General features: G+C 41.5%; 1 protein-coding gene across 3 annotated transcripts in view; it reads left to right on the forward strand.

The window, feature by feature from the left end:
• Window positions 1–22247, forward strand: part of LOC134394813 (teneurin-2) — a 626553-nt gene that overhangs the window by 243133 nt on the left and 361173 nt on the right. Inside the window, exon 3 of one of the 3 annotated variants that reach the window (XM_063120558.1) lies at window positions 15619–15828. The exons of the other annotated variants lie outside the window; for them this stretch is intronic. Within the exon in view, the coding sequence (XP_062976628.1) occupies window positions 15619–15828 (210 nt within the window). The remainder of the gene's footprint in view (window positions 1–15618; window positions 15829–22247) is intronic. 3 annotated transcript variants of the gene reach the window in all.

Consider the following 22247-nt stretch of genomic DNA (forward strand, 5'->3'; position numbering starts at 1 on the left):
TTCTATTCCTTTCCTTTAGTTGGAGAGAATTCCAATCCCTGAGCTGAATTAGGGGCCCTTTTAGATGTTTTTAGAGCCTCGTGTGGCGCAGAGTGGTAAGCGGCAGTTATTGCAGCTGAAACTCTCCCCACGGCCTGAGTTCGATCCCAGCAGAAGCTGGTTGTCAGGCAGCCAGCTCAGGTTGACTCAGCCTTCCATCCTTCCAAGGTCGGTAAAATGAGTACCCAGCTAGCTGGGGGAAAGGTAACTGCGACTGGGGAAGGCAATGGCAAACCACCCTGCTACAAAGTTTGCCAAGAAAACGTCAGCGAAAGCAGGCGTCCCTCTAGGAGTCAGCAATGACTCAAGTGCTTGCACGAGAGGTTCCTTTCCTTTCCTTTTTTACATGTTTTTAACTTAAAAAAAAAGACTCACCAGACCAGAGCCTTATTCAGAGAACTCCTAGTTTGGCTCTTAAAGAACAGAAGTGGGATTGGTGATTTGGGAAGGAGTTGTGATAGCTATACTCCATTCATGCATATATGTTACACTATACATCTACTTTATTAAAATTATACTAGTGAAACATCTTTGGATTCAAGCATATATGTATATATTTGGTGGGATTTGAAAATATAGGCAAACATAGTGTAATGAAATATTCACTATATATTTAATAAAAGCTATGAGTATCTATATAAAACATGACCTAGTTCTTTGGAGTTTGGTTTGAGTACATTCACAGTGAGAAGGCTCTTTTATTCACAAAAGAAAAATGAAAACACTTTAATTATTACATTTCTATACCGCCCAATAGCTGAAGTTCTCTGAGCAAGTCACAACAATTAAACCACAAAATACATAAAAAATACAATATATAATGTAGAAGTTTAAGTGTAGAAGTATAAACCAAGATAAAATGTAGCAGCAATGCAGAGATTTAAAATATATTAACATTTAAAACAACAGAGCTAAAAGACTAAAATGCCTGGGAAAATACAAAAGGTTTCATCTGGTGCCAGAAAGAGCACAATGGAGGCGCCAGGCGAGCCTCTCTGGGAAACTCATTCTAGAAACCAGGTGCCACAGCAGAAAAGGCCTTCTTGTAGATGCAGAATGTTTTAATGCATTATTAGTTGTAATCACTTTAAGGATAGTTAGAAAGGTAAAATAGTAGTGCTTTATACTGAATAAACTGAATGCATAGATAGTGATAACCTATTGTCCTTTTTTAAAAAAAGTTATGCTAATCCATTTTTCAAATACTGGGCAGGCCCTAGATCAGCCTCTTCAAGTGAATGTTTCTGGATGTTTTTGACTACAGCTCCGAACAGCCCTAGCTAGTATGGCCAGTTGCTAAAGATGATAGGAATTGTAGCACAAAAACACAGACTGCCCAGTGTTGAGGAAGGCTGCTTAAGATAGATTAGCACTTTTGCATGTCTGAAATGTGGGGGTTTTGTTAGTAAAAGTGTAAGCAGCTGGGTTCAGGTGCCTTGAGCCGTGTGCAGGCAGGAGAAACTACCAGTCTAATCTCTGTGCTCTGCCATACCACCCTGCAGATGGTCAACAGGTGTGCAGCCTTTAGACTAGTAAGATCAGGAAATGAAAGTCCCAACTGGCCCTAAATACTGATTGTAGTCTGGCTCCTCCATCTGAACAACTCATCTTGTAATGTAGGTAGAGCTGCTACTGCCCTGTCTCTACTGAATGTGCTATAATACATCTTAGGACATTTTCAAATGCTTCCTCCACCTGCATAATTTGCATTGTTGCGTCCCACGCAAGCATCCATTTTATACGATCCTAATTATTTAACAATATTTTCTACTCTTTAAAATGGCAGTAATATTCGGGACAGCATAGATGCTTCAGTTGGGCTGTCTTTGAATAGGAGCCAGTGTATATGTAGTTGCATGGCCCTTTTTCAGAGTCATGTGAAAGAAGAAGTTGACATTATTCATGAGAATGAGAGCTTAGACAATATTTTAATATGGTTTTCTGTTTATAACGCTATCTTTGCATTTTCTTAGGAAAAAATGGACCTGACTCCTCATTTTAGGCTCTTCTAGTTATTGGGTTACTCTGCAATGTAGAAATGTCTTCTGACTGCTTTGAATGAGGATTCTTCTGCTATGCTAATGATTAAAAAAATGCAGATGTGGCCAGATTAACCATCATGTTATATAAGTAGTAGAGTGGGTGCAATTATCCTGCAGTGCCACTTTGCGGGAAGTGTAGTGTGGAAATAAAGAGGCGACACAACATAGCTGGGTTTAAACAAGGGCCAACATTTATTTGATGGATCTGGTTAGGGAAACCTAAGCGGGCATCATCCTATCACGGCATAAGCCGTCAATAACTAGAGCAAGACATTCCGAGCCCCAGGGGTGGCGCGTAACCTTCGCCACCCCTTGGCTCCCCCTTTTGGGGTGGTAGGCCTTCCGGTGTCACCCCTCCTCCTGCCGCCGGGCTGTGAGTGGGTGAGAAAGGTTGGCCTCAAGGATAACCCTTATTTCAGCAGCTGTACCGCTGGGCTGGGAGCTGCTGAACCTCAGGCGTTATCCTTCACCATTTGGTGCCTTGGAATGCTTACCGACGTTAACAAACCTCAGATGCCCACCTACCCTCCACTGGGAGTGGCAAGACTATTGCTTAGTCACTACCAACACCCCACCTAGCTAAAATTGCTTCATGCAAACCCCTACGCAGATCCATCAAGAACAAATTATTGCCGAGGTCCGACAAGTGGACCCCATCGGCCCTGTAAAGCTCCCTCCGCGTCATTCTGATATGGGGATGCTGAATGCTAACATCCCCATGACTCAGTAAATCTTTATAAATCTCCCCGTTTACTTTACAACACGAACGTTCAATAGCACGTGGGTCGGTAGCCCATTTCCAGTTTAACCTAGGAATGATGCAAGACCAAACTATGAGTATTCCAGGCCACTGCTGTTGAATGGACTGGAAGTCTCTAGATGCCTGGAGAATCAGGGCTTTTCCATTCAATAACCCTAGATCGTTGCCTCCAAGATGTACCACCAACACCTGAGGCAGAGGGTTAACTGCACACCGCTGCGAAAGTGTGACCATAAGGTGCTCCCAGCGCATGCCACGCCTTCCCAACCATTGGATGCTGGCAATATTGCTTGATCGGAGCTGAGTTCCCAAGCTCGATCGGGAGGCCCTTCGTCCGGCCCAGAAGATAAAACTGTGGCCACAGATTAACACACGCAGCGGAGTCTGTCCCCTCCGTAGATCTAGGGAAACAAATAAAGGCCATTAACTTGGTCCCGGAACAACGGTTCCCTTTGGCAACTGACGAACATAATAACGGTAAGCACCAGACTGCCACCTGCCAACTTGTTGAATTTGGTTAGCCGAGAAACCAATAGCAGCAGCGGTAGAGGCCGCTCCAATCCTGAATGAGTGCGTGCCGAATTGATAATCTCCTAAACCCATGGAGGTCAGAGCCTTCTTGGTGACTGTCCAAAATTGGTGTTTTGTAAGTGGAACCCCATCCTGGTGACAGAACAAATATCCTGGGCTGCGTCCTCTAAGCTCGATAAATAAACTAATAGCCAATACTGGACATAACTCTTTCTTGAGAGCAGGGAACAAGGCAACTGTACGACCTTTCCCAATCTGGTCAGTTTTTGACCTTCTGAGTTGCAAAATTACCCCTTGCTGTGACAACTGCAGGTCACTCAGCTGAAGAGCCCTTCTAGAGGTATCGCTTTTCCCAGCAGCTACCAATTCAGATATGCGAAAGGCTCCAAAAAAGGCTGTGAGAGCAGTGGCATGAAACAACTTAGCTTCAAAATTGGAAGAGCAAAGGGAAGGCCAGATAGCGTGTAATCCTAACAAGATTTCCGGGGACAAAGGGGTGCTTTTGTCTGGAGGAGCAGGTCTGACCCTGGACCAACCTTTTAAAGTTTTCCTGATACGGAAATCATTGGAAGTGTCTGCTACTCCCTTGGATTTTGCCAAAAATGCCAGGGCCGCTAACTTTCCACTAATTGTCTTCTTCCATGTAGATACTTTCAACTTGCCATTGCTAACACTCAGTCTGTATGGTTGTTGTCATTGATATAGCAGTATCTAGTGTTTGGAAATAATTCTTTTTTTGATTTCCAACTCAAAATAGTTGTTTTATTAAAGTGTAAGATCTGCTCAACATACAACCTCTTAACAGTAAATTTTAACGTTCTTTCTTCACTCTGCCCTTGTCTTTATCTGTCACTGTTAGAAAATATAGGTCTGCCTAATCTTTATTTTATTTCTAAGCAGTTTATGCTATTCCTGGAATGACTTTTCAGTTACATAGTTTTGTGTTCTCACATGTGGCATTCTCCCAGATGTGTCTGACAATTTATAGGATAGTTCTGTGAAAACTTTTCTCTTTCCTTTTCATCCTTTTTTCCTTCTTGTGAAATAAAGTGTGTAGTTTTGTTTTGGCCTACATATAAGAAAACCAAGCAATTTATTTTCCTGCCTTAATTTTCTGAATTAGACATATGTGACAAGTAGATAGATGGACTCTACAGCAAACATAGGAAGAACAACATCTATTATTTCAGCATTCCTACTTGTGGACTATTCTTACTTACTTTGAATGTGAAACACATGTGATATGGCTGTATTATTGTGGGAGTGCAGAGATAATGTGTTTTTAAAAAGAAAGAGCCAGCCTCAGGGACGCATGTCCCTTCCTGTCACCTTTCTCTTTTGTAGAGCAAATTTCCATCCCTTCATCCATAAGAAATTAAATCACATTGATGTTAATCATGGTTAAGGCTAACCAGGATTTCCCCTGAAATCAGAATCTGTTGTGGTCTGAAGTGGATTTTAAACCATGTGTTAAGGGGCATCTGAGTTAATTTTAATCACCGTTAATGTCTGAGCTGATGAAAGTTTAACTGGTGAATGGGGGTAGGGAGAGGAGAATTTTTATTTTTATTGTGCATATAGCAGTGAATCTTACGACTGGCTAAACTAGCGAACTGTCCTAGAATAATCAGTTGCTGAGAGAACTAAACAATTTGCAGTCTATTTCCTGTGAGGGAAGGGGAAGTTGTCAGTTTGATTATGATTAAAACCTGACACAGAGACAGTATGAAGAATGGGCTGAGGTCATGACATATGAAAGGTAGGGATCGACAAAGGCAAGGAGACTGCAGCGTCAGAATGGACTGAGATAAAGAAACCTGAAGGAAGAGTAGGTAGAGTAGGAGGCTTGAAAAATGGAAAGAAGAGACAGGGAATCTGTTTCATAGTACTTGAGTTTAGAAGAGACTATAAGTAATGGGACAAGGGAGATGTCCAGCCCTGATTCTCCCCTCTCACAGAAACATCCTGGACATTCAAAGCTGGACGATGTTGCTTTGACAGATGATTCAGACTGGGAACACATACTCCCGGTATGGTCCCCATTTTCTCCATGCTAAAGGCTGTAGAATTGAGTAGCAGCCTTTAACATTTAAAGCCCTAAATGGCTTGGGGCCAGGTTATCTGAAGGAACGCCTCCTCCCATATGTACCTGCCTGGACCCTAAGGTCATCCTCAGGGGTCCTTCTCCGCGAGCCCTTGCCAAAGGAAGTGAGGCAGGTGGCTGCCAGGAGGAGGGCCTTCTCTGCTGTGGCACCCCAGCTGTAGAATGAGCTCCCTAAAGAGGTTCGCTTGGCTTGGCACCTACATTATATGCTTTTAGACGCCAGGTGAAGACCTTTTTATTCTCCCAGCATTTTAACAGTCTATAAATAAATTTTAACTTGATGTTTTAAATTTGTAATTTTGCATTGGTGCTGTTTTTATCTGGTTGAGCTTTTATATTGTATTTTATATTATGGTTTTATACTGTTGTTTTATACTTTGAATGGTTTTAATTTTTGTGAACCGCCCAGAGAGCTCCGGCTATTGGGCGGTATAGAAATGTAATAAATAAATAAATAAATTTTAAGAACAAGAACAGCTCCCTAGAGGGCACCAACAGCAGGACTAGACTGGCCAGCCTTCAGAATGGCTCTACATCTTGCTCTCTCTTGTGTGGGTGAGAATGCTCCAACTTTGGGCAGAGCGCTTCCACAGCACTCTGCCCGAAGTTCTGACAGATTTTCCCTAAATCAACATAACTCTGCAAAAGAAATATGTTTTTGCCATAACTGTGCTTTACCAAATGTGATCCCACCCTATCAGTAGGTGACTCTGCTGCACTCAGCTTCGCCTGTGAGCCACAAACCGTGATAAGACAGGACAGAGAAAAAAGAATGCTGGGCTGGGAGGTTGGTTAAGAGACAGGGTGGCTAAAGTGGAAAGTGGCTAAAATGGGAAGTGGCAACCTCCGGGGAAAATGAGTAAAGGGAAAGATGGAATTAAAAAAAGAAGGAGCCAATGGAAAATGTGATTGAAGCAAAACTGGAATGTTGGGCGGGGCCTGTGCATTATTGCCAGGAAGGAACTGGGCAGGCCAGGGATCCTTGAAAAGCTGGGGATTTTTGTAGGGCTGTGCACAGACCCCTCGATCCGCTCCGGATCCTGATCTGCAACTTTTGGATCTGGTCCGCTCTGCTTTGGGAGATCTGCCTCTGCTCTGCGGCGGAGCTTCCCCCCCACCATAGACTTGCATTGGAAATGTAAAACGCCTATAACTTTTTTAGCTTTCAAGTTGGAGACATGAAAATGGGCACCATGATAGCTTCTAAATAGATCCTTATTCATGCACATTTTGAAGGAAATCTGATCATGCCCTGATTTTTGGGGGAATATTTAAAAGATTCCCCCATTTATAGAAATGTAGTTATCGCTATCGTTTTTCCAGATACACACCTGCAACAGGGCACCATGAGAGTTTCCACATAGATCCTTATTCATGCCCATTTTGAAGGAAATCAGATCATGCCCTGATTTGGGGGGGAATATTTAAAGATAAACCTAAATAAGAATCTTCCTCTCAGGTTAAACACTTCCAAAATGAACACACGGAACTTCAAGAAATCTTAAATAGGGTGAGCGCAGCAGCAATGCAGCTGCCTTTTCAGGACGATGAAGGAAGGACTAATGCCCTGAGTCAAAGCAAGACATGCACAAACCGGCCCTCTGAGGTGGGCACAGAGGAGGAGAGGCCACAGCAGACAGCTCTGCGGGCACAAGTCAGTGAGCCAAGTATTGTTTCCAGGCCATTCAAAGGCAGAAACACAAACTGGCCCTGTGAGGTGGGAACAGCACAGAGAGATGCCTTTGCATCCCATAAATAATAGGAGGCTAGCAGGACAACAGTAAAGCTTTGTGCTCCTTGCTTCAGAGTTGATTGACTACACAGCCATTCTTAAATCATCATCATCATCATCACCATCACAACTATTATTACTATAGAACAAAAAGGCTGACTGACTTTTACCAGTATGGAAAAGTGGACGTGCCCAGTGGACTGTGCTACCACCTCTCAGTTGTTTGGCTGGTCCTGTCTAGGTACCTGCCTTTGAGAAGCCACATCACACATCAACTCGTGCAACTCATTGGTTTCCACTGGTTCTCCTTTGGAGGGTTCTGATTACCCCCAAGGGCAATGGGCCCTGGGCACATCCACATGCCGTACAACACATCATCCACTTGCGCTACTTCTATTCAGTTGTTCACCAAGATTATGGTGGGTACCTTGCAGTGCTGTGTTGACTATCTGTTATTTTACTTTGTATATTATTTAAGGTTGTGTGTGTGAGTTTGCTGGGGCTACAGCTTCACCAATGCACTCAAAAAGTGACAAAACTCCTTCAAAAGACAAAGAAATAAAAGTTACTAAGTATCCCTTTTTGCTTATTCCCCCCTCCAACATTGGGATTGGAGGATGCTTCACATGGGCTGATCACTTATCATGATTGGGAGATGAACCTGTCTATCAACCCTGGGGAAAAAAGGTTCCCCTTCCCGCCTTTAAGCATTCAATAAAAATTAATTGCAAGCAAACCACACGACGAAAAATTCCGAAAATCAACACAAATGACCCCCAATGATCAATCTCTAAGCACAGTAAGTTTCAGGAAAGTAGCTTTAAAAACAAAGAAGTTATAGGCAATTTTTCGGTCAATGCAATCCTATGGGGGGGAAATCCAAAATGGCGGACGACGCACCGAAAAGACACGGAGCACTCCGCAAATGAGCCAACTGCTCTGCTGCCCCCGACCCGATTCTATGACCCAAAACGGAGTGTGTCACAGCCCTAGATTTTTGCCCAGGAGCTAAAGGTGCATAGGGTTGCTATATCTAGGTTTTAGAGATGGGTTGGGTTCTCCACCGCTTGCTTCTGATTAACTTGAAAATGATCAAAGTTCTTCCCTACAAAATTGGTAAGACATCAGGTATTTTTTTCCCAAGGGTTAGAACACAGTTCAACAAACAACCCACAGTTCAAAACAACCCACCCAGTGAGTGTGAGTTAGCATGTTGTGTGAGCAGCCCCATGTTTGGACCAGCCTGTAAATAAATCCCCCTTTTCTTTCACTTCATTGTGGGGAGATATTGCCACAGTGCTTTTATCCTTTTCTTTCACTTCATTATGGGGAGATAGTGCTTTTATCTTAAGTTCTCCCACTGTAGTAAGTGAAGTAGTGTAAATGTCCACACATATGGCAACATACTTCAGATGAAGGAGAGCCTTGAGAGGTGCCTACTTTCCCCCCCCCCCAGCAATTAAAAGTGCCTTTTGAATATGCAGAATAGAGATTCATGCATGAATACTCTTCTGTAAACATGACTTTTCTCTAACTACTTTTTAATTCAAATATTTAGTATCCAAAAGAAAAATTAGTAAACTTATCTTCAAAATTAATAAACTTATTATCTTCAAGGATCAAACAACATGTTACAAAGATTATCTCTGATTTGATCTCCTGACATTTCAATTTTAAAAACAGCTGCAAGGTCCTCTTAATTGGATTGGAGCAGTAGCAGAGGAAAGGGGATATTTAACTCTTTCCCCAGTTCTAAATGCTTCCCCACCCAGCTGCTATTTGCCTGGCTGGAGGAAACATACGGGCACACACATGATAAGATCTGAGATGGAACGGGTTAACTACTTTCTAAGACATGATTAACCTGCAAGTTAGAGTAACCTTTAGTTTTATCACTTGAGAGAGAGAGCTATCACTGGAAACCTGTGATGTGAAAATGCTGGGTAAACATCACCTCATCTTGACTTTAGCACATCAGAAGTGGTCATGGGAATTGACTCTCATGTAGGCCTGAAGAAGCTAACTTGCATATTATCCTGCTCTATTTGCTCTCCAAGAGTGAGGAAGTTGTTTTCTTTCCTGGATGCCTGAGCAATAAGGGTATGCATGGTGTGCTGCTCATAACTACTCTTTTCTCTTGCTCTCATTTCTTTCACAAGTCAGGGTTACTGATTTTCCAAGATGGGCCTTGTATAATTCCAAAACAAGACCCTTCGTGGACTGTCATGTCACACACACACACACATATATCAATCATATAATGGTCATTACAGTATGACAAAAACAAAATAATTTCATGTCATAATGGATAAGCCATATAGAAGAGAGTTGGTATGAGCCTTATAGTTATTGGTGGCTCACAGTCCTTTAAGGGTAACATGAGGCAAAGGACTTCCCCTTCCCCTAACAAAATAACAACACTCTAATCTTTGGGAAGGAAAGAGTTACAGACAGCAGAGGGGTCCAAGTGAAGCAGAACAATTCCCAGGGCTGTTAAGAACATAAGAAGAGCCATGCTGGATGAGACCAAGAGTCCAGCATCCTGTTCACACAGTGGCCAACTAACTGCCCACAGGAAATCCACAAGCAGAATATGAGTGCAACAGCACCCTCCTTTACAGTCCTTTCCTTGTATGGAGCATCATTTCTTGCCAGAGATCATGGGGCTTGATCCACATGAGGAAATTATAGTCTGCATGTATTGATGGGAGATTTCCACTGCATGTGTTGATGATGTGAGATTATCTCCAACCTTTCCCTAAGGTGTGGTTTCTTTGTTTGTGGAAGGTGGGAAATAGCAGAAAGGGGAAAGGTGGCTAAATTGGGCTATTTGAGCATCCATAACAAGAACCTGAACAATCACTTGAGGAATTTTCCTTAAAAATGAGTTAGTGAGCTTAAATTCTCAATATGTATTTTGAGATAGGGCAAGTATTATGAAGGAAACAACTTGTACCTCTATGCTCTTTCCCAGCTTCCACAGCTGTTTATAGTAATGTTTACCTCATATATAATTTCTAAGGTTGAATTGTTTGGAGGATGAAACTTGTCCCATATTATACAATAATATAATAGCTATTATGATGGCCTGCACAATAATTTTCAATGGAATGTTACTGCTCCTTATTAAAAGTGGTCAAGTTGAGCTAGAAAAGACACATGGTTCTATTAGGAAGTCTGTCTGGTTCTATTCACATGGCAGAGCATATTTAGATTACACAATATGAATATCCTTCCTGTTTATACTTTCATTTCACATGCAGTGTTTAAACAGAACCAGAATGTGTGAGAAATTCTCATATATAGTGCCCTTCTATCTATGGAAGGTGTGTCAGATATCATACTGGATGCCTGAATTATTTTGTTGGAGAGAGAATAATAATAAATCTGAATCTGTGTATTAATTTTTGCTGACATGAGACTTAATATTTCACAAGTATACTATATGCCATGGGTTCATAATAACAAAAACTTTGTTCTTGTTATCTCCAGTAAACATGTCTCGCAGATAAGGTTAATAAAAAGTGTTATTGGTACTGAGAGAGTGATTGGTTGCTATTATATCAAACCTTCACTCCTGCATTTTTACTTCTTGTCTACCAAAGGTAATAGGGATTTTACATTCATACACATATATCAACTACAACCTACCTGATTGTCACCACTGCCTTTAGTCAGGGCCAGTTCCAGGAATGAAGGGGGTATGATTGTGGCTGCCATCTTTGTTTTCACAAAATACAATGTCCCAGAAGTTGCCATTTCATAGCACTGTGAGTAAAAAAAAAGTCTGCCACCACAAAATCATGAGATGCTACCATGATTTTGTGAGAAACAGTTTTCTAATTGTTGCCTACAGTGTTATGGAATGACAGAACTTTTGGGGTACTGCAGTTTGGGGAAAATAAAATAACTGCCTGGAGCAGTGGTCTTGGCAGACATTGCTACTGGTGGTGCCTGAACAGGTGACATGATCAGCCATAGACTAGCAGCTCCTGAGGATACTAGATGGTGATGCTGGACCTGCCTTTATTTTTTGGTTCCTAGAAGTTTACATGTTTCTATTTCCTCTTCTGCTGGGCAAGAAATTAGGCAACATCTAGCCCATGGCCAAGACTTGAAGACTTCTCCTGTTGGGAAATACACATGGAGCTTCTCCAGGGCCAAATTCCTGCTTGGGGAGGCTGCTCCTGCAATGATGATTGGTGGCTGGAGGACTTACTATATTATGGGAACTCATCAGAGACCATGGGGAGGCTCAAAGTAATTAGTGTTATGTACTCATTTCACTGGGACCAAAGTGAAGGTTGATACATGGTAGAGTCCAGGGCCAGCACGGCATCTCCCACCACCTGAGGTGGAAGGCTGTGCCACTGCCCTCTCTTCCCTCCCCCTGGTGATTCCCACCCTCCCCTCTCATGACAGCAATGATGGCGGTGGATGCTGATTGCTCTCCTCCCAACTGCTCCTTCTTTTCCTGCTCCTGCCTTGGCTACTTGCTTTCCTCTCCCCTCCCCGACAACGGTGGGGGTGGCAGCAGTGGACTTTCTCCTCATCCCTTCTCCCACCATTACTGTAACTGTGGTGGCCACCCTCCCCCTTCTCCCCTCCCATTGCTGCACTCGCTTCTCTCTTCCCCGTTACGGTGACGGTAGCCCTACAAAGTTTCTAGCTGTACATGTGAATACTATTGCTCCAATACAAAAACTACTATTGCAACAAAATTCATAGCTGAAGAAATTGTTCACTTGTTACTGAAACATCATCTTAATAGGATCATTTTTAGTGATATAAAAATTAGTGATACTTCCAAACTGAAAACTCACATGTTATGTTTTGGGAATTAAGTGTGGGGTGGGGTGGGGTGGGGGATCCCCATATTCAACACACTTGACTTTTGCATGTCTCAATAGTATATTTATGATAATCAGCCTTTAGTAGTGTATCATTATGATCTTTGCAAGCCTCAGGTTTCAGATGATCCCCTTCTGCCTTTTAGTGCGTGACTATAAGTAGTAATACAGACCAGGGTGCCTATAATTGAAAATAACTACTGTGAAATTCTCTTTCTCTAACATTTGTATCTATTTCATATATGTAGTAGAGCTTTGTATGCCTCACTGACCTTGGCAGCAACACAGAGGTCGCATTTCCACATGGTTAAGCTACTCCCGAACAATTTCTCCACCTCACCAGACACAAACCGTTTTTACTCCTCCCCCGAATCAGTCAAGCAGCAGGTCTTCTCTGTCCCCACCACCCCTTGCACTTGACAAGGATGATGAATATGTGCAATGCAAAGATTCTCCTGCCATCTATCTTTCCGTGTTTGGAATGCTAAAGCAAGGAACAAACATGGGCATCAGCGTGCTTCAGTTATTAGGATCAGTAATTGCAGTAAATGACCTGACCCTACACATGTGATTCTATTGAGTCAGCATTTAAAGCCTCCTAATGTGAGGTCTTAAAGCGTTTAACCAAATTCTGTTGGATAAACTGCCTAGTATGGTGAGCTGGACTGAGCAACGTGAGGAAGGGAGCATAATTATAGTCAGGAAGGATGATTTCATCTATGACAGATGGATAGGTTTGTTTCTGGCAGGAAGAACCACTAAAACACAAGTGGGTACGAATGCAATTGTGATGATTTAGCCTTAACTTGCCTTGACGAATTAGAATTACTGCTTTCTGTTCTTCAGAATTGACATATATGTCTTGTATCACTCAAAGGAATCACTGACTTCTTATGTGCCGGCCATTGCAGACAGCCATATCTTTCTTGTGACAAAATGTGATACTTGCATTTTACTTGTTCTGAAACTTGTTGTGCACAATTTACAGCCACAAATCAATTTGGTATCTATTCTGTGGATCTATAGATTTCTTGAAAGCCTCATAATGTGCAACCAGAAAACTGGACTAATACTCTGCTGGTAAGAAATGCTGTTTAAACAAATTTCCTGGGGAAATAGATTAACAGACTGGCTTTCTTGAGTCACCTGGATCTTTTGCTATGTAGGCACTTCACTGAGGGTACTTTGCTCTCTGGACTGCATCTGTGTGCATTATGTTCTGGCTAGATTGTGTGGGCAGAATGGGCTGATATGTGGATGTATTAGTTCCTTCCAACGTTATGACTATATGAAAATGTAATTTGTTTTGGCAAACTCATGTTGTGTGTGGGGGGGTGGGGATACGTACTCTGAATCAGATTGGAACTAGCTGGGTGGTAGGCATGACCTGAGCCTGCAGAACAATGACAGCTAAAATGATTAGGCCTGATATGCATAAGCCTGATGGAGGTGGTGGGTTTGCCACACTCCTTGTGAAAAATCTGATTTGGAACCGTCGATGTGGTCTGGCTGGACCCTGCCTTGCTACTTGATTCCCAGATAGTGGCAATGACCAGTGGATTGTTATCAAATTAGGATGGGATTGCATTTGAATATGATTTGGAAGCTCAACTGGTGAAGTATTCCATGGCCCACTCCTACAGCAGGCCGCTAGAAGCATATTATGCTTATTTTTGCTCATCTGCACTCACAGCCAATTACCTTTTGGACCCAATTCTGGTGCAAATTATTGCATTTGGGACTGTAAAGAGCCTGTGCGCAGCATAACTGAAAGACTGTCTTCTCCATACTCTCCATACTCTGTGGCTGACAGAGGACAGTCCTATTTTCAGAGGGAACTGATTGGGACTTGGACCAGGTAATTCTTTGTAGTTATACTTACCCTTTGGAGCCCCTTCAGTCCTGTAGCCAGCTTTCCTTGTAAGTGAGGCAGCCATATATCTAGGTGGGGCTTTTGGGGGGGGGGGGTAAATAGCGCCAACCATCACACACACACACACACACTGGTAGAGAGTACGTGAAGTCCAAGCCAGGGGAAGGGAAAAACAGTGCCGCTATGCAGAGAGTGTGTCAAATTGCGTAATGGACTATGGAAAAATCAAACTAATAGAAAATTTAGTATGAACACTAGGAATTAAATGACTGGCATTTTTGTTTGTTTGTTTGTTTGTTTCATAAGAAAAAATTAATGTTAAGTGAACAAGGGGATCCTCCTCCTTTTGATATCCCCAGTGAACAAGGGGATACCAAAACATGCAAAAATAATAATAAATCCCACCCATGTTTAGAAACAGTAAGAGCATATTGCAATCCCATCATAGTCAAGCATTTTTGGTGGTGGTGGTGGTGGTGGTGATGATGATGATGATAATGATAATGATGATGCATTTAGTACTCAAGAAAAAGAAAAAGAAATAGCCACTATGATTATGAGTATAATGAGTGCTTGGGGTAGATATTTTTTCAGAGCACTTTAACTTATCTCTTTCTTTCACACTTCAGCAATAAGGACCCAATCCTGCTCTGCTTTTCATAATAATTGCAGACTAAAGAAACACTTCTTACTGCAAGCAAACTCATGCTTCTTTACTGCTGGCTTGGTAGAAAACACAAGTGAAACTGAAAAGTAGAGAAATGAAAAGCTGGGAAATATGGGTGAGAGGGTGCTGTTGCACCGTGTCCTGCTTGTGCTTCCCTGGTCAACAGCTGGCTGGACACTGAATAGATGGACCCTTGGTCTGATCCAACACATCTCTTCTTATATTCTTATGACTTCAGATGGAAAAGTGTTGTAATGGCGGCAGCAGCAGCTACTCTTTACAGTGGTCAAAATAACTTTCTTGTCTGAATTGACCAAACTGAAGAAAAACTTCTAGTTGCCAATAAGATGCGCATTATTGGTTCTTACAAGAGGAAAATCAATCTGTTTGCTGTTCACTTCCGTTGGATGGAGGCTTCAGAATGAAGCTGGTTTTCTGTACCTTTTTGACTGGGCTTGGTTATATCAGTTAACTTTTAATACAATCTTTTCAGAAAATTTAGTTCAGTAATGGAAAGAAGAGCACTGTTTTCTTTTAGTGACTGATAATAGCTGGGTTACATACTGCTTCCAAGTTGGTTCTTCTTCTGTGATTATTATGGTTCTATGAATCTCCTTGAACGTAATGCTAATATTGAAACAATTGGTGGATGTAGAAAAGGCTGAGTAGTTGTTGTTGTTTTAAAGGCACTTCCTCATGTTAGAAAATTAGTGATGACATTTTAAAAATCCAGCTTTTACTTCATTCATCCAGCATCAGATCACATAAAGCCTGTAACAGGCTCATGCTGTGAAGACATTATCAAGAGAGGCCAGTCCCCTTTCTTGGGATGTCTTGTCAACACAGTTGATCATATTGCCTTGAATATGATGCAAAGGGGAGAGTCAGTACCAACAGACCATGGGTATTTTGATTCAGCCCCAGGTGTTATCATATGTGGTGACAATTTCAATGTTACTGTTTGTGGTTTCTTTCATTACATTCATTGCTGAACTTTGATCCCTCTGTCCTCTTTCCCAGGTCGTCCCATTCCACCTACATCCTCGTCTAGCCTTCTCCCATCCGCTCAGCTGCCCAGTTCCCATAATCCACCACCAGTTAGCTGCCAGATGCCCTTGCTAGACAGCAATACTTCCCATCAAATCATGGATACCAACCCTGATGAGGAGTTCTCCCCCAATTCATACCTGCTAAGAGCATGCTCAGGGCCACAGCAGACTTCCAGCAGTGGTAAGGAAATATTATAAATGTGGCATTTATAGCTCAAGTGGGCAGATTCTAATTGTCATGAAAACAGTGACTCAAACATGGGGGAAACGGGCATATATTTATCACTGGGAAAATTCTGAGGATTTGAGAGCTATGTTAGATTAATGTTTCATACATTGATATATGAATATTCAATATTTTGTTGACATTTTATTTTAGAGGGTTTCTTTTAAATTAGTAGATATCTATATGAAACTGAAACAATGAATGCATTTTATTACTTGATGAAAATCCTCATGTGTTTGTTTGTAGAAAAAATATCCAAGAAGTATTGTACTGCTTTGCATTTTTATAGAATAATACATTGGCTTTTAAAATGCAAAATATTAAGATGGCCATGTTATGTTTCGTTCTAGTCTCATATCAGTGTTACAGCTAATCCTAACTTTCCAGTCTTTATGCAATGCTGATGCCCTCTGAAATTGACTTCTGGTATATGAAACATTTAAGTTTTTTTGTTTTTTTTAACGAAGAAGTAGATTCTGTTTCTGTAATTCAGTCCTTGTGGAAGATACTTTCACTCTTTTACTCAAGAGTACAGGTTTTGTAAAAGCAATGGGGAACACTTGGGAAAAGTAGGACCAGATAGTCTTCAGGCAGGAGTGTTAAAAAATTTTAGGACACTTTAATCAACAGACTTTGGTAGGGTGTGATAATTCACTTGGATGATTTACAGGTTAGTTTCATTTAGTTACTCATTTCCATTGTCAACATCATTTAAGATTCTGTATAAGGTCTTTGCAAGCTGTGCCCCTTCACATACAGGCCTATTTTTATTCCTTTTTAAAGGTGTTTTTGATTTTCCCAATTCTGTCATACACTTTTTGCCTTAACACATTTTGCAATAAACAACACAACCAGCATCTATGAGCTGTAAAACTTTTTATTACTTTAATAAAAAGTATTATTTAAAATGGTTGTGCACTGCCTTGAAGATTTTTTTGGCAAATAAGGCAGTAATATCTGTTTCATAATAATGTGATGATTGATGATGATGATAATGATGATGATGAAGATGAAGATGATGAAGAGACGGTGCCCACGGGCTCACTGGCACTCACCAAGATCCCCCATTTCCACTCATTACACCTACTCAACCCCTTCCTTTATTTCCCCCCACCATGGTCAGCACCTTCAAACCTTTCCTTGCCCCATTGACACCTTTCCTCCACCCCCACGGTCACCAAAGCTGATGCCTTGTCTGCAACTCCCACCCCTGTGATGTCCTTTCGTCGCTGTCTCACTTGCCACTGCACCTCCCCCCTCCCACAGTCACTGATGCCACCAGAGCCTTTCTTTCCTCCCCAATCAAATGTGGCAACAAATGCTACCATGGCTTTTTCTCCCCACCCCAGTGCAGCAGTGCCAATACCACTGCATTGCCTTTCCCCCCACCATTGCGACCGTCGCCTTTCCTCTCCCACAACAGCCATAATACCACTGCTGCCACCCTTCCTTCCTTCTTCCCTTGCTGCCACCTTTCCTTCCCTCCCACAGATCAGGGGATAAGGTGAGACCAACAGGAGTGGGGGTGAGTAGAAGGGCGTCTTGGGATGGGGATAGGAGGAAGTAAATAGTGAGGGGAGAGGAGGAGGAAATAACGAGGGGGGAAGAGGAGTAAGGTGCACCTATCCCTAGCACCAATTTTTGGTAGCACCCATGGACTCATTTCAAAATGTGAAATGGCCCTGCAGTCCCAAAAGATTGCCTACCCTTGAGGAATGAACTAGAAGCAGAATCAACAATAGTTGCACTTGATAGGAAAGCAGATTACAAAGTACTTGTGATTTTATTCTTGTAACATCTCCACTATTCATCAGAATGAGATGTTGCTATCTAAAGTTGTAATTCTAAGCAAGCTTTGTAATTCTAAGTTTGAAGTTTCACCAGTGGTACTTATTTACACATAAATGAGTCTGGGACTGAGGCTCCCACAAGGTGCCATAAGAATGTGGAGGAAAGGGAAGCATTCTGATTCAGAGCAAAAGCATCGCCAGCATCTGCTTTCTCACAGTGGCCATCTGATGCTTCTGGGAAACACGCAAGCGGGACTAGAAAGCAATAGCTCCCTTCCTTTGTTGCTCCCCAACAACTGGTACTCAGAGCTCCATCACACCAGCGTTATAGCCTGCTGTCTCTGCGCGTTGTATGCAAAGGATTCAGATGACATCGTACATGTCCTGCTGTGATCATGGTTCTTCCCCCCGCCCCCTTAGTGATGTTTTTTGGTGCGTGGAAAGTCTAGTTCTTCTGGTAATACGAAAGTACAACGCTCAAACTTCAACGTGTATTTTCATCCATCATTTTCAATCCCATGTTCTGTGGGCGTGTTACTGACGAAAGTATGTTCAAGGGGCGGTATTGATGATGAAAGAGAGGGGCATGCCTTTTCTCCAGCGGGTGTTTTTAAATTCCAATCCTTTCCTCCTGCTGCTTCCTGGCTGCTGGGTTGAACAAAAGAATGGTCTATTGTACTTTCATTCGTCCACCTTTGCTTCATGACTTGCTTTGGGTGGGTGGGAAAATGAGAAGGGGATGCATTGGTGACATTGTAGAGGTGCGGGGGAGTGAGTGAGGGTCTTCCTCACCTTCATTCCCTAGGAGGTTGGGAGAGGTTACCTGGCATGCTCTCTGGGCTGGTTTCCCCACCAAGGTGTTAAGCTGGACTGGGCTGGCTGTGTAGCTTCTCTCCCCTCCCCTTTCTCTCCCTCCCCATCTCTCCCTCCTCCTACATCTCTTTCTCTACCTCTCACAGCCCAAAAGCCTCCAGTGAGAGAGACCCAGCGAGGGATCCTACGCCACCCCCACTGCGCCTTCTCCTTAATCCTTTTCAATAAAAGGGGGGCTGCAAGTCACCCTAAATCCAAGGCTCTCATGCGGCTTACTCCCAAGTAAGCATGTGCAGGATTGCAGCTGGGTTCCCCCTCCCATGAAGCAAGACATCCTGGGGGTTTGAGGCCATTGAAATGAACAGGATGGAACTGTGAATAAGCGCACCCACACACCTGCGATTTTTCATGCGATTGGAAGTATGTGACATGGGGACCACTATGCAACCTCCAGTGGCAGCTGATAGGAGTTTTAGTTGATTAATCAATTCATCTATGGATTAAATTTGCATGTGGGTTATAAGCTAGGGTGACCATATGAAAAGGAGGACAGGGCTCCTGTATCTTTAACAGTTGCATAGAAAAGGAAGTTTCAGCAGATGTCATTTGTATATATGGAGAACCTGGTGAAATTCCCTCTTTATCACAACAGTTAAAGGTACAGGAGGCAGGAGCTATACTAGAGTGACCAGATTTAAAAGTGGGCAGGGCACCTGCAGCTTTAACTGTTGTGATGAAGAGGACATTTCACCAGGTTCCCCATATATACAAATGATACCTGCTGAAATTCCCTTTTCAATACAACTGTTAAAGATACAGGAGCCCGGTCCTCCTTTTCATATGGTCACCCTGTTATAAGCAGTCTCTCTGGAGCAAGCAGAGGTCCCATTGAAATCTATGTTCTTACTCCTGAGTAGGCATTTTCACCTTAAAAGAATGGTGGAAAATGCACCGTCCTTGCCAGCAGTGCCCTCATTTTTAAAGATAAAGAGATCAAAATTGGCACAGTGATCGCTCTTAAGGAGGGCTTTAGCCATGCCAAGTTTGACTCAGATTGGGTCATCCCTTAATTTTAAGGGATTCTTTAAATGGAAATTAAACAAATGCTTACATCTACATAAGTTTTAAAGATAAAGAGATCAAAATCACCACGGTGATAGCTCTTAAGGAGGGCTTACAGCATGCCAAATTTGAATGAGAGTGGGTCATCTCTTGATTTTTTATGATTTTTTAAATCCCCCCTTAACCCTTTTCCTGGTAGTGTACAAGTTCAAAGGACTGAAGGATTGATCTTCCATGGCTTTGATTATGTGAAGCTCTGCAATTTCAAGTTCATAAACTACAGATCTGATGGTTCCCTTACTCAAAAGTAAATCCCATTGATTTCAACTGCATTTACATTCCATTCATACTAAAATCACATGCGGGCTTACCTTTGAGAGAACCCCATTGAACAGTGAGAGACTTACTTCTGAATAAACACATATAGAATGATTTTTAATAGTGTGGTCACTCAGAACCTTTCTTTTTTAAGTCTTAAAACAGCAAACTGGAAAGAAGTGCTCTGCAACCCCATGCTTACTTCAGAGGTCTTCTGTTTACTCAGAATGTATTTATTTATTACATTTCTATAAAGCTCTCTGGGTGGTTTACAAAACTTTAAAACAGTGAACATTTAAAAACAAATATACCAAAATTTAAAAGCATAAAAACAGCAATATAATTTAAAAGTAAGTCTTTCTCTGTGGGATTTACTCAAAAGGAAGCCTGCAACTGATTTTAGTATATTCACACTCCAAAGCCTCCAGGCAGGGGGAGGGAACGGGCATTGACTAGGCAACAGGGAATAACCACGTAGGTAGGGAGGGCATAGTGTCCAACTACCAACAACCAATGAACTGTAGGGGGAGGTACAAAGGAGATCTGGGGGGGATGTGCATCTCAACGGAAGAACAGTGATAGGCTGGTGTGCAGGAGAGGAGAGGTGTAAAGATGAATGAAATGTAAAAGCACAAAGGTGTAAGTTGATCAGGCTTTCACATACTATGGAAATAAGGGCGGATAATTCAAGGATAAACCAGGGCAAATGTGCAGGTGTGATGGAGCTCTCAGAAGCATACTGTCTCTGAACTTGGAGATAGACTATGGCCATCATGACTAGTAGCAACTGATAGACTTTTTCTAGAGTTTATATATTATTAAGTCATTTTTGTAGTATTGAGATATTTGTATAGAAAATGCATATAGCTTACAGGCTGGCTTGTTTATATATTTTAATTTTATAAAATTACTTTTTTGTCAGACTATCAAAGTAGTTTATGCTGTTTTAGATTAAGATACTGTTAACAATTTTTTTATATTTTTATCCCTTTTATTACCATCCTCATTATTATGGATAGAGATAAAGGAGGGAAATGCATTTGTGGATTAGCATTCTTTATTGGATTTTGAAATTCAAGGGTGTTAGATGACATCTATCAGATTTACTTGTACACTTTCCTGCTTTTGCTCCTCATTTAACAGATGGAGTTGTTATGTGCATGTTTAAAATAATTGTGTAAGTATGAACCATTATGTTTATCATGTTTCCTTTAATAAAGTAGCACTTACAAGAATGACGGATGCTTCTTGACTAAATGTATACTTACGTTTGTGTCAACCCTCACAATTAGATACTACTCCTAAATCGACTTAGGATGAGCCTTTCCAAAGATGAGGTGATAGCAATCTTATTACACTTCCCTGTGTCCTTCCTACTAGCCATTCTTAGTATATGTGGAAAATTCATATGCTAAAAAAACAACAACCCCTAATCAAATCTCTCATCAAATGAGCAATCCATTGTTGATATTATGAAGGCCTTTAATCTACAATAAATCTTTATTAGAACTCATCAGAGCTTCCAGTTTGAGAGAAATGAGATTATAGCCCTCTTAAAATGACATTACATCATTGGGGTGATTGGTTTATCATTTGGAGAAGTGACATCAATCATAACTAGCATAACCACACAGCAAATGAATTCAACTTTTTTGCTGGAGAACAATGACACTGTAATTGCTCAAAACATGTATTAAAAGAAAATATAAAAATGTGCTTTCTTCTAGTATGTTAATGGAATGTATTATTAAAAAATCATGTTTGAGAAAATTTTGAATAATTAAAAAATATGTAGAAATTAATAATATGTAGAATGTTTCATTATTGCTGATTTCAGTGGCATGTTTATGCAGCTAATATGTGCTGATTTTAATCAAATACACTTTTATATGTGTTTTATTGATAAATATTGTATTCAACACAATGCATGCATGTGTGTGAATGTCAAACAGTATATTAGATGTATTGCATTGATATTATCCTGCTAGTGACATTTTGGGCAACACAAGTTTGGAGACTGATGTCCAATCCTAGAGTCATGCATTTACTCTGATGCACCCATATTTTCAGTTTACCGAAGTCATTTTATTGAAAATAATATCTTCATATCTAAAAACAGAGCTGTGCCTTCCATTTAAGTAAATGTAGAAAGGAAATAATTTGTGGCTGGTTGAGCTCTGTGTGCTCATTGGAACTCCCCAAGTCTTCAGCTAGTTTCAGAATGCAAACATGAACATCTCTTTGCCAAGATGGTCATAATTCAGTGGTAGGGCACATGGTTTGCATGCAGAAAGTCCCAGGTTCAGAAGTCTAGGAAAGAATTGTACCTGAAACCATGGAGAGCCATTGCCATTTAGCATCGACAATATTGGGCTAGGTGGACCAGTAGTC

This window comes from Elgaria multicarinata, chromosome 3, assembly GCF_023053635.1.
Source record: "Elgaria multicarinata webbii isolate HBS135686 ecotype San Diego chromosome 3, rElgMul1.1.pri, whole genome shotgun sequence".
Classification (NCBI taxonomy): domain Eukaryota; kingdom Metazoa; phylum Chordata; class Lepidosauria; order Squamata; family Anguidae; genus Elgaria; species Elgaria multicarinata.